This window comes from Priapulus caudatus, unplaced genomic scaffold (assembly GCF_000485595.1).
Source record: "Priapulus caudatus unplaced genomic scaffold, Priapulus_caudatus-5.0.1 Scaffold546, whole genome shotgun sequence".
In the NCBI taxonomy this organism is placed as follows: Eukaryota; Metazoa; Priapulida; class Priapulimorpha; order Priapulimorphida; family Priapulidae; genus Priapulus; species Priapulus caudatus.
The window spans coordinates 110,566-123,342 of NW_014577607.1; the positions used below are offsets into that span (position 1 = coordinate 110,566).

A 12,777-nucleotide genomic window follows, 5' to 3' on the forward strand; every position below is an offset into this window, starting at 1 on the left:
CTCCCCTCCCCTTCCACGCGCGATCCAAACAATCACCTGTCGCTCGTCTGATGTGAAATTCGCCACGACGCGTAACGACAGGCAAACATCGCAACAGCGAGTTAATGACAACACACACAGCGGCGTACGTCAGACGGGTGGGCGGGCGGGTGGATGGTGGGAGTTAGGGAGTCAATGAAAGCGGTGGGGAGGTGTGACGCACGCACGCAAGTACAGGTGGCATCGTGCACGCACGCGCGCAAGCGGGTGTCATCGCGCACGCACGCACGCACGTACGTACGGGTGCCAACGCGCACGCACGCACGTACGTACGGGTGCCAACGCGCACGCACGAACGTACGCGCGCACGGGTGTCATTATGCACGCACACACGCACGCACGCATGCACGTCGCTGTTATTTAATAATAGATAGAAGAAAAAAATTCGAGACTCGCTAGAGTGAAATGATTACGTAGCGCGAGTAGGGGCGCGAATATGTGTCCCTCCCCGAGGTGAAGATGATTCTGTACTAGATATTAAAATTAGAGAGAGAGAGAGAGAGAGAGAGAGAGAGAGAGAGAGAGAGAGAGAGAGAGAGAGAGAGAGAGAGAGAGAGAGAGAGAGAGAGAGGCCCATATATATAACAAATGTGTTTCAGTTCGTTCATGATATGCTTTTCTAGTGTGACCCCGACGAGTGCATCACGCAGTTGTAGGGTTTGAAGCAATTAGCGTAAGGCCTAAATGGACCTAAAAGCGATCGACTCTAAGCTAAATCTCAGTACATTCACCCGCGTATTTGTGTAGCGAGTACATTATCTGCGACGAAACACTGTGGTCTAACGAAGGACCGGGGAGGGAATGTGGCGCACTGTTTCCTATACTACCGTCGCTATCGCCGAACTCGCGCCAAGCGTCATGGCCAGGGTCTCCTACCCACTTGTGCTTTGCCAATGATGATCAACGCGGACTATACGAGAGAGAGAGCTGCGGGTAAACGAGCCTAAACGATAGGGGTTTGTAGCGTAAGCGAGAACATTGAAATGAGTCCAGTAAGTACAGCGTTGTATAGGTAGAGCAGCACGAATGAGACACGGCAGTATACACGTATATCCACCGAAAATCGCTGAGATGGTAGCGATAGTCCATGCAGTCGACTCGGAAATGTGGAATTGAAATTGATCTCGTTGCCTTGTCTTTTTCGTGATGATATCTAGATGGCTATACTGACACTGAGGGCAGATACCTGAAAGGCCATTCCACCACGATTTCACACTACATCCGACAGTAGCAGTGGCACGGACCATGTGCACATAGGGTTTATTCAATACTGTCTATCTGTATATCGACGCGGTTCAGTCTGGGGGCGATTCTACAACTATATATATATATATCAAGAGTAGATAATAGAGATCTCTATTATCTACTCTTGATATATATATATACATTTAGCTCTATGTATAACTCACAGTGGCATGATGCAGTGGCTATATATATGGATTGCAGCAAGGGGGCATCGAGAGAGTCTTCATTGCCAGCTGTTATTTGCACTGACTACGCTTGATTCGCCGATGCGCGCAGACTAAGTGTTCTGATTTATAATTTACGTACTAAGTAGCTTAGCTCCGTGATGCCGAATAGTTTCCGGTCCGCCACAGGGCACGCGTTTAGCTCTGAGTATATCCCAACCTCATCGGCATGACACTAGCGTAGCGCGGTCACCAACAAGACACTGCATGACTCATCACAGGTTCAGCGCTCCTGGCTGGGACGTTGCTTCACTGCATGCTAATCAGCACCGTTGTCGAAGTTTCAAGACTAGACCATCGGTTTAAGAGGGTCCTGGTCCTTTTAAGTTTCTGGTAGGCGGGACGACGACCTCTCGTGGATTATTATAGCTTTATTTAGCAGCACGCTGATCCGTCATTTTATTCCTGTGCAGATGTGATGCTAGTTCATCAGTTAATGTGCACGTTGACGGGACTCCGGCGCATCAGGTAACGCCCCTGACTAAACAGAGCTCTAGTCTGTCACAGATTGGCATCCGTATACACGTAACGCTGGCCCATTAGTTCCCCTCAGTGGTGGTACACAGGTCTTTATAACCAGCCCATCAGTTAACGCCCCATCCGTAGAACTCTAGCCTATCAGTTAACTTCCCAGCGGACAGGACGGTAGTTCATCACACGTTCACGCCCCACGTGCGGGACACTGGTTCATTAATTATCAGTGATGCTGTTGCGAGGTTGTACTCGCATTGCTTGTTAACAACCCGGTTACTCACGGTAGTTTATCACATGAGAGCCAACGGACAATATACGTGAAAGCGTCGTGATATTTTTTGCGTCCTAACACGCCCGCATGATTTCCCCAGCCTGCCCCTCCCCTACGTACAACGTTTAACTACTCACCTCATGCTACTTGGCTAGCTTACCTGCCAATGAACGTGAAATAGCCGACCATGTTTAGTCGGCGCGTTGACTCCAACAATCCACGTATCGTGCTTCCCTCGCAGAAGCAGGCGATAGCACGAGCCTTCGGCGTGGAGTTTAGCGCTTTGATGACGGCGTCGAACTCGCTCGCATCGTCATTGCTCTTCACCTTGGCGGCGGTGGCGATGCAGATGCCCTCGTCGCGTGCTTTGTTTTTGAATGCTTCGATGCCGCCGTTTCCGTACACGCCTGCGAGAGAGAAAAGCCAGGCAATTCGCTTAGCACAAGTCGGTCTCATTTCTATAGCCGCGTCTATGCGAAGATAAATCGCATTATACACACACGCACGCACGCACGCACGCACGCACACACGCACACACGCACACACGCAGCCACGCACACACGCACACACGCACACACGCACACACGCAGCCACGCACACACGCACACATGCACGCACGCACGCACGCACGCACGCACGCTATATATTAGGAGCGTGGCAACTAACGCTAGCTTCGTGTAAATCTTAATGATATCATTATGCTAATGCATTGTATTTAGACAAGAATTACAGATTACGTATGAAGATAGTAGCAATTCACAAGGATTGAAAACCGTAATACGTTTATGCAGCGATTAAATAGGAAGTGAATTTCATGATGTTTGCTTAACTTTCGGAACAAAAAAGCCGTTAAGACGTTTGAAGCCGTTAAGACGTTGAAGACGTTTGAACAAAAAAGCCGTTAAAAGAGCCAGAATCTTCTAAGGTGATTAATGGATGCCAGTTTTTTTGCATCGGTTGGTCTACCTATACTGAACAAAAGACGCGAGAATGTATTCATGCCAAATATCAGTGTATAATGGAGCTTTATCTAAGACGAGTAACTGTTAATCCATTAAACATTACATTATTAAACTACAAAATAACCCGCTTATATATAGGGGAAATTTTTATCATCTTAAGTTTATGTTCTTTTGTTAGGGTTAGGGTTACACTGTTACATGCTCATCTGTTATCTGGATATGAATTTTAACAAAAATATTTTCCTATTGATTACGTTTGTTAAAACACCGCGTAGAAGAGGGATACCTGTGACGACACTAGAGAACATGCTAAGCTAAGAATTGAGGTTAAACATTATTAATTACCAGTTTCCGTCATCAGTTACCAGCACATCCGTTTACGCAATACTTTTGCCGTTATCGTTAGGCTTACCGTGATGTTAGTTTATCGTTAAGCTGGCTAATCATCAGGCCCGTTTTATCTTCAAGTTACTTATCTGTAAACCGACTTATCTTTGATCCGGTTTTTATCTATAAAATAGCAAATTTCTGCTGACGTATTATTAGGAAGGTTTATCTTAGCTTGATATAACCTATTGTATTTTTATTCTCGCTTAGCCTGAAGCAAATTTATCTTTACGATGGCTTTTTATCTTCAACTCATCTCATACCTTATCTTTAAGTTGGATAGCGTAATAACTGCAATGGCGGGTACCATTATTACCGGCTGTGTGCGCAACACTGGATAAAACAATAGTACGGCTCAAGTCAGTATGACGTTTCCGACTCTTCTGTTCGAACGCCATGTTTACCGCGCCGGAACTAACACGTGGCCATTGAAATGCACTAATTAACTTTTCTAGCTAATAGACTTATGAGCGCGCGGCGCGCGATGATAAATTATCAGGAACGTAATTATTAACGGGATAAAATATTACGCGTTAGCTATACGCCGCGCGCTGTTCTGCCGACGACCAGACATAGATTTATGATAGAATTCCGATAGAATTACGAGTCAGAGGCTGGTCCGGATACGAACATCACCGCTACTCTCCTCCTCACGCGCCTGCATGTCTGCGCGCGCAGCAGAGGAAGGTTGGCACATGCGTAAATACCACCAGGTGGCGCTTACGTTGTCCCAGCGTCTCGATACCCTCGCATTAAGAACAATATATACACATGTTTGTATATATATATATATATATATATATGTGTGTGTGTATAATTATATGTACACATGTATATATTGCTCTCAGTCATCGAGCGGTGCTCCGTGGCTTGAAGTCCGATCCGCGACGCCTCGACCCGAAGGACTGCCTTCATTTGAGCGAAGGAGTTCGTTGGTAACTGCTTGTGAAAAAAGTTTGTCGGCATGGCTCGGTGGCGACAAATTATCTGTGCGGCCGCCGACGAGCGTGCTGGCGCCCCGAACAATGGCTTTGACCAGAGCCGTATATAAAGATAATATATAATATATAAGATATATATAAGTCTATATATACGGATCTGGCTTTGACGAGGCGTCGCGCCATGGGGCGACGCTTCCGCAACGAGTTTTAGCGGCGCAAAGTTCGAGCACGCGGGAAGAGTAAATGTATACGTTAGATCCTCTCAGTCTTCTCTCTCTCTCTCTCTCTCGTCATCTCTCTCTCGTCTCTCTCTCTCTCTCTTTCATCTCTCTCTCTCATCTCGTCTATTTCACAGCGCTCTCTGTCACTTTCTACGCTCTGGGCCTCTCTCTTGGCTTCACTTCTTGCTCTCGCGTCGCGTTCTCTTCTCTATTCTCTCTCGGTTTCTTCTTCTCTCTCTCTCTTCTCTCCTCTTCTTCTCTCGCTCGCTCTCTCTCTCGTCTCTCTCTCTCTCTCTCTCTCGCGCGGGGGGCGCGCGAATGCACTGCCCCTCTCTATCTATCTAGATATCTCTCTCACGCTTTCTTTCTCTCTCTATCAATGTTTCTCTATTTGTTTCTCTCTCTTTCTCTCTCTCTTTCTCTCTCTCTTTCTCTCTCTTTCTCTCTCTCTTTCTCTCTCTCTTTCTCTCTCTCTCTCGTTCTCTCTCGCCCCCTTCTCTCTCGCTCACTGCATATCAATATTTATGCATGAACACGCTACGACATGGATAGAGCCACGTTCTCTATACTACGACTCTTTACTAACGTCGACACCGCGCGCATGATATTAGAGATAAACTCCTGCTGATGATGCGGCCGTAAGTACAACTGACAGCAAATTTATAGACGTGCGTCGCAGAAATATTCAACATAATTATTCACGATCATTAGCTGCCAATTAACAATTGAGAATTTACCCACGAACATGACATTGTGTATGTATATACATGTATATGATCTATGTATACGCGGCGTGTGTGTGTGTGTGTGTGTGTGTGGTGTGTGATGCTGTGTGTGTGTGTGTGTCGCGTGTGTGTGTGTGTGTGTGTGTGTGTGTGTGTGTGTGTGTGTGTGTGTGTGTGTGTGTGTGTGTGCGTGCGTCTATGTATGTGGTATGTGTGTGTGAGTGAGTATGACGTGAGTGGGTTGAAGCCTACGCGTTCAATCGTGATGCGAGTCTGTGGTGCTCGATGTCCATTTTCAAGCCGCACGTGTTGCTTGCGTTAAAAGAAAGCAGATATTTCTGATAAAAATGCACTCCGGCTACAGGGAAACTTAACGCTAATAAAATTTACGTGAAAAAATCTACAATGTCAAGGCAAATTTCTCACTCTCTCTGCCAATCCCTGTTTCTGCCTGTCTAATCCTCACAATTTCTGCCCACTCCCCCTCTAGCTATCATTCTCCGTCTTTCTATCTCGTCCATTCTCACTCTCATTCCCCATATCTCTTTGCCAATGTCACTCTCCGGTAAACATGATTAATCCGCCTAATGCATTAAAAACCATGCAAATCACAATTAACTGCGCTAGATTTATTGCAAGAAACCGCAGAACGCATAGATCTTCATGTTCTTTCGAACAGGAGCGGATGCAGAGACGACAGGGGACCGTCCCGCGAGCCAGCACGGTATTTTTCATCGTAGGAATTTAGCAACAAATAGTAGGTTTCTTCTCGGCTATTAGCTTGTGTTAGTGTCGAAAGCGAGACCATAATTGCTATAGTATACTCATGCATACACCCAGGTGCATAACAGGGCTTTTCTTACGGCTTTTCTGCTGTCTCGAACTGTGTCACATAACTGAACTGAAAATCACGACTGATATTCGGGGAACATGCATGTCGTAATAGAGCGATCGCACGGCCGTTCACAAAACATGTTTCCGGAATCAGTGACGCCAGTTTGCATGAGGAAGATTTTGTTCATTCTGTAAGATTTTGTTCATACTGTTCGACAGCTCACGGTACGGATTCAGGGAATAAGGAGCACCAGCATCAGAGGTAGCAGTCGTCTGCGCCTAGTTGTAAGTAAATGGCACGAAACTCCGCGAGTATTCTTGGGCCGGCCACACCGCGAATGCCCGGATGCCAACATGGCGCCCCGCTGCGTGTTTACAAACGGCGTAAGGTTTCGCGGTGCTATCCGTTCCTTTTTTCCCTCGCAGTCACGTGCTATTCAGCAGACGGCGCTTGCCGCCACGGCGCGCCTATGACGAGGGACGCCCAAGTGAAACACGTGTTTATTTTGTATAGATACAGTGTTTATCATGCCGTACGTACGCACAGAGGTTAGGTTTGTACGTGTGTTTGCATTATCATATAATATACCGCATAAAAATGTAAATATCGCTACCGTGCCTATATAATTATATATATCAAAAGTGCATAATAGTAATCTATTATCTACTCTTGATATATATATATATATATATATATATATATATATATATATATATATATATATATATATATATATATATATATATATATATATATATATATATATCCGTGCAATGTACACGGTATATAGTAAATTCTAATAAATAAGCCGTCACGCGGTAGGCCAGCGACCGCTCCCTGACGTCATCTGACGACACGTGACGTCAGTTACACAAGATGCACACCGCGTGTTGTCGTCGCGCGGCTTTCAATTCAGGGAGAAGTCGAAGCGATTCGCTTTTCAACCTTAAATGTAGCCGGAGCTTTGTCCGCTAGCAAATAAAAACGAATAAAAAACGATAAAGCTGTGCGGACAAGCGCGTGCGCGGGATTCTTTTTGCAGATTAATCACTTATTGATAACACTCTCGTCTGCTCCCGCGTGCACTGGCTTTTGAAAAGCTTGGAACGAGGGATGATGCTGTAACGAGGATGCGGCGGGGATATCTTAGTGACGCACAGCATCGGGCGATGCAAAGGTGTTTTCCGTCGACGCAGGTATAGTGCTGTTTCCGTCGCGTATCTCTCTCTTCACAGAGCAGAGCAGGTGTTGTTGTATATATTGTATTCAGCAAGCAGTGGCAATAGAATGCGACGCTTGGCACGTCACACCTGCAACGACAATGGACGGGCGCGCCTCCCGCCTCGCTTTGCGATAGGGATAGGTGACGCGCGTCGCTTGCTTCCAGCAAAGGTCTGGTTTTGTCAAGTAGTTTCTGTTAGATCCGGTTTCGAGCTGCTATATATAAACAGCAGAGAACCGACAAAATATAAGATTTAGAGAGAGACTATGTAGCGAGTCGGAGAGAGATCGAGACGAGGCGCCGGAGCTTATAGGCATGGTTGCTAGGCGGTGGTGTTGTATATATTTATATATGCATGTGTCAAGTAATAAAGTCAATAACTAATCTGCGACTACGGCTCTACCTCTGCTATCTACGAGACTTTTTTACCATTTGCTAACGAAAGAACGCTGCTACCTTCTACGCTGTCGACGCTACAGAACTACACGGAGATCTTCAACACGTTCACAGTACAACATATATGTCGTTATTAGAGAATAGCAACGTGCGCCGGGAATCTGAAAGGCGCGACGCTGCTGTCGCGTGCGAGGGACCGTGAGAATAGACCCTATGAGCCGTACTCAAGCTTTGAACGCATGCATGCACGCACCCAAGCTCAAACGCATTCACGCACCCAAGCTCGAACGCATGCACGCACCCAAGTTCGAACGCATGCACATACCCTAGCTCGAATGCATGTATACGCACGCGTATACGCACGCACTCGAACGTCCGCACGAATGGGCGTACAGACATGGAAAGGCATACGGACATACAGGCATACATACGGCTCCACCTTTACCCATCACAGCGCCGCGTCATCGGCGCGCCACGATTCCACGACCATCCCTCCCCCTCCTTCTTCCGACACACAAAAACGCGGGCAGCAGATGCGAAGGAAACCCGAATCAAGCAGCACGTGAGTCCTTCCCGGAGGGAGAGAGGGAGAGCGAGAGAAAGAGAGAAAGAGAGAGAGAGAGAGAGAGAGAGAGAGAGACAGACAGAGAGCGAGAGTAGGTCGTCGCCACCTCGTCTGTGCGCGCGCTGGCGAGCTTCGCGTTCATGCGCTCCGCACAAGCAAATACCAGTCGTCGGCAATCACCGAGCGAATCGCCCGCCGTGCATTACCGGCGCAAGAACACAGTAGGCGTGGCAGCGGACTGTTTGTCGTTGCCGACGCGTCAATGCAAGCCGTAAACCGAGCCGCGTCGCGGCGTGCGCGCGGCGCGTGTATCCGCGAGAGGGTAATTTCCCCTACCTCCATTCGAAATGTTTGATTAGATTTTTCTGCCCGCTCGTGCGCGCGTAAGGCGATACGTGCTGCTGACCGCTCGCTGACGGCAAAGCGCCATACAACTGGATAATACTGCGAGCGTCGCACGCACAATGAAGCGGCGAAGTAGTCGCGGAGGCGTGTACGTATGTATGCGCAGCAGATTCCTGATAACTATGGTAATAAATTCAGCTTCTATAGAGCATAGATGCTGCAGCAATTACGACTGGCTTTTTCTCGTGCTGCCTTTACTCTGTTTTGCTCAATGACGTTGGGGGTGTGCAGATTATTGACTTGTGTGTTTTTCGTTGTTAGTTGATACAGATCCAATCCTCACAATGTTAGAGTCGCTCGTTCGTAATGCTTCGCGACAGTTAAGCGAAATGCATGCTATTGAATTTTATCAGCTAATTTAATTGCGATTCAACGCGCGATACAACATTTCCAATTAGGGAAACAAACTTACAGTGTTTTATTAATTGCGCATCTGCAACACACTGACAGACAGACAGATAGACAGCCAGTCAGTCAGTCAGACAGACAGACAGACAGACAAAGTTAGTTTAACCGCTAGTGACGGTCTTGCCTGGTTAGGAGGATATGCACCACACATTCCTAGCCAGAAAAAAACCCATATCTCTGAAGCCATTCAGCGTAACATGCGCTGAAGACGATCTAGACGTGTCCCTCTCGTGCTTGCTATTTATATGGATAGATAAACGCGAGAGTGACTGGAGAAGATAAAACATTCAAAAACTAATGGTTTCATAATCGGCAGAACGGGTTGGCTAATGGTCGTACGTCTTGTATCGTTACTTACTTGCGTCGAGGGAGATGTTTATCTAGTAGCCATTTCTACAAATAACGAATTGACTCGCTCGGACAAGGATCCAATAACCGCAAAAAAGAAAAAATAAGACGAACGCACCCACGCAGGCACGCAAACCCGCCCGCACGCACGCCTGCGCGTATGTACACACGCACGCGCGCACGCACGCACGAACACACACACAAGCATGCTCGCAAACGCGCACGTACCTGTACAAACTCTAGGAAGCCATGTACACACAGTCATAATCACATCAACTCGGGAAGGAAAGACCGTTAACAGTAGCTAAGCAAAAAATATTAGAGAAAAGAAACATTAGAGACGTAAGAAAGCATACACGTATAAACGGCTCGCGTGTAGAATCTACAGCTGCGACCATTAATATCAAACGGAAAGAATGAAATCAAAGATAGACGCTCTTATATCAGCTCTTATATAAGGCCAGGTGGTATAACGAATATACGGATTTTGGCCAATCAAGCTAAATATCTCATGTCTGTGCATCAACAAGGGCAGCAATAATAATTCAAATTCTCGGGTTGAATCATGACGAACATTTAACATCTTGCCACCTCATGGTGTAAAACATGAACCGTCAAAACATAATATGGAAGCCAGTGGTTAAAACCAAGACATTAAATTAGTACTCGGTTTTGTGATAGTCGACGCTAGAGTGAAACAGGTATAGTAGATGAAACCATGCTTGTCATTTTCTGAAGTGAAATAGAGCTTTGTAGGATCTTTATCCGTAGTATTTGCAGTAACAGTATCAGTAACAGTATCAGTATCAGTATCAGTATCAGTATCAGTATCAGTATCATTATCAGTAACAGTATCAGTATCAGTATTAGTATCAGTATCTGTATCAGTATCAGTCGCAACCGTAAGAGCACCAGCAGTATACGCTGCGCTGTTATATAGTATACGCAGTATACGCAGTCGTAGTATCGGCAGAAGCAACAACAACAGAAGCACCACCACCAGCAGCAGCAGCATCAGTAGCAGTAGCAGCAGCACTAGCATCCGCAGCAGGAGCAGCAGTAGCAGCAGTGGATGCAGTAGTAGGAGCAGTAACAGTAACAATAGCAGCTAGTAGCAGTAGCAGTAGCAGTAGCAGTAGCAGTATCAATACCAGTATCAGTATTATCATCAGCAGCAGCGGCGGCAGTGGCAGCAGTAGCGGTAGTAGTAGTAGTAGTAGTAGTAGTAGTAGTGGTAGTGCTGAGAGGGTCTATGTCCCCCAGGGTACTGCCGGAACGTACCCTGGGTACGGTGGAGATTGGAGTTTCATCATTGGAAAGTTGTAAATCTGATTTGAACTTTCTCCTGATAGGGCGGAGTATTCGCGGGGCGCACGTAAATTCATTGGCAAAGCTGTAAGTTGGTTTGGAAGTAAATAAGCTGATTCTTTGTTATGTTAATAAATTGTAGCTTTTATGAATTGATTTGTAGATACATGATTACTATGTGACTTGATTCGTATTTTCGTAAAAATTGATTTGTATATGTTATAAATTAATTTTAGATCTTGTAAATTGATTCGTAAACATGTAAATAAATTGTAGGCTTTTATGAATTGATTTGTAGATACATGACTACTAATGTGACTTGATTTGTATGTTTCGGTTATAATATGGATTTGTAATGTTATAACCTTAATTTAGAATCCTTGTAAATTGATTGCGTAAACATGTTAATAAATTGTAGCTTTTATGAATTGATTTACAAACCAGTAGACTGGTTTGTAGATACATGAATTAATTGTGACTTTGTAATTTCTAATATTGTAGAAATATAACTTGATTGTATTTTCCGTAATTGATTTTGAAAATGTTGTAAATTAATTTAAGAATCTGTAAATTGAATTCCTAAACATGTTAATAATTGGAACTATAACTTATGTTTCTATAAATAAATTGTTACTTTGTAAATTAATTTTAAACTTTTGTAAATTGATTAATGGCATTGTAAATTGATTTGAAGATTCTAGGTTTAAATTCTTTAGAAATGATTTTTGAGGGTAATGGCTCCCATACCACAGTAGCGTGAGACGGCCTGTATTGCAGTGAACAAGATAAGCTTGTTATGTGCAAAAAAATCAGGATACCGACGAGCCGACAAACTTTACGGAGGTAGTAGTTGGGAACTAACCAGCTACCTCAATAATACATATACACTGTTACTCGAGCTGGACAAACGTCCAGCGGAAGAAACGCAGCACTTATTCGAACGGGAGACCTAAACGCTAGGGAGTGAGAAGCCAGCCAGGGCGTTATTAATCGCAGGATGGTAATCGGGAGGATGATATCGGCTTACGCTTAAGCAGACGAGAGCGAAGAAAACGAGTGACGAGTTATTCCGTATTACATCGGTACGAAACCCTAGTTAATTGGACGATAACGAGGTGAAGAAGGAAATTCTGTAGATTCTCAATCCTTCTCGATGCCGAGTGCGCTGTCGTCGCGTTTTACCCGAACCTATTCAGGAAATCGCTGAGCAACTATATATATATATATATATATATATTATATATGGGAGAGAAGCAGAGAAAGAAGAGAGAGATAGGTGGGATGGATGAATGGATGATGAGTGGTGGATGGATGGATGGATGGATTGGTGGACGGAAGGATGGACGGACGGACGGACGGACGGATGGATGATTGGATGGATGGATGCGATGGATGGATGGATGGATGTATTGGATGGATGGATGGATTGGATGGATGGGATAGATGGATGGAGGAATGGATGGATGGATGAATGGATGGATGGATGATGAGGTGAGTGGGTGGGTGGGTGGGTGTGTGGATAGATGGATGGATGCGATGGATGTATGGATGGATGGATGGATAGATGAGGATGGATGGGTGGATGGGTGGATGGTGGGTGGAGTGGATGGATGAATCTATGGATAGATGGATGGATGGATAGCATGGACTGAAAGGATGGATGAATTGATGGATAGATGAATGGATGGATTGATTGACTGATTGATGGATGGATGATGGATGTGGATGGATGGATGGATGGATGGATGGATGGATGGATGGATTGGATTGAATGATGAATGGATGAGTCAGATGGATGGTT

General features: G+C 45.4%; 1 protein-coding gene across 1 annotated transcript in view; it reads right to left on the minus strand.

Annotated features, from left to right (window-relative positions):
• Nucleotides 1-12,777, minus strand: part of LOC106811498 (metabotropic glutamate receptor 1-like) — a 105,510-nt gene that overhangs the window by 23,144 nt on the left and 69,589 nt on the right. The window contains exon 2 of the mRNA XM_014815138.1: nucleotides 2,414-2,660. Coding sequence (XP_014670624.1) covers nucleotides 2,414-2,660 — 247 coding nt within the window. The remainder of the gene's footprint in view (nucleotides 1-2,413; nucleotides 2,661-12,777) is intronic.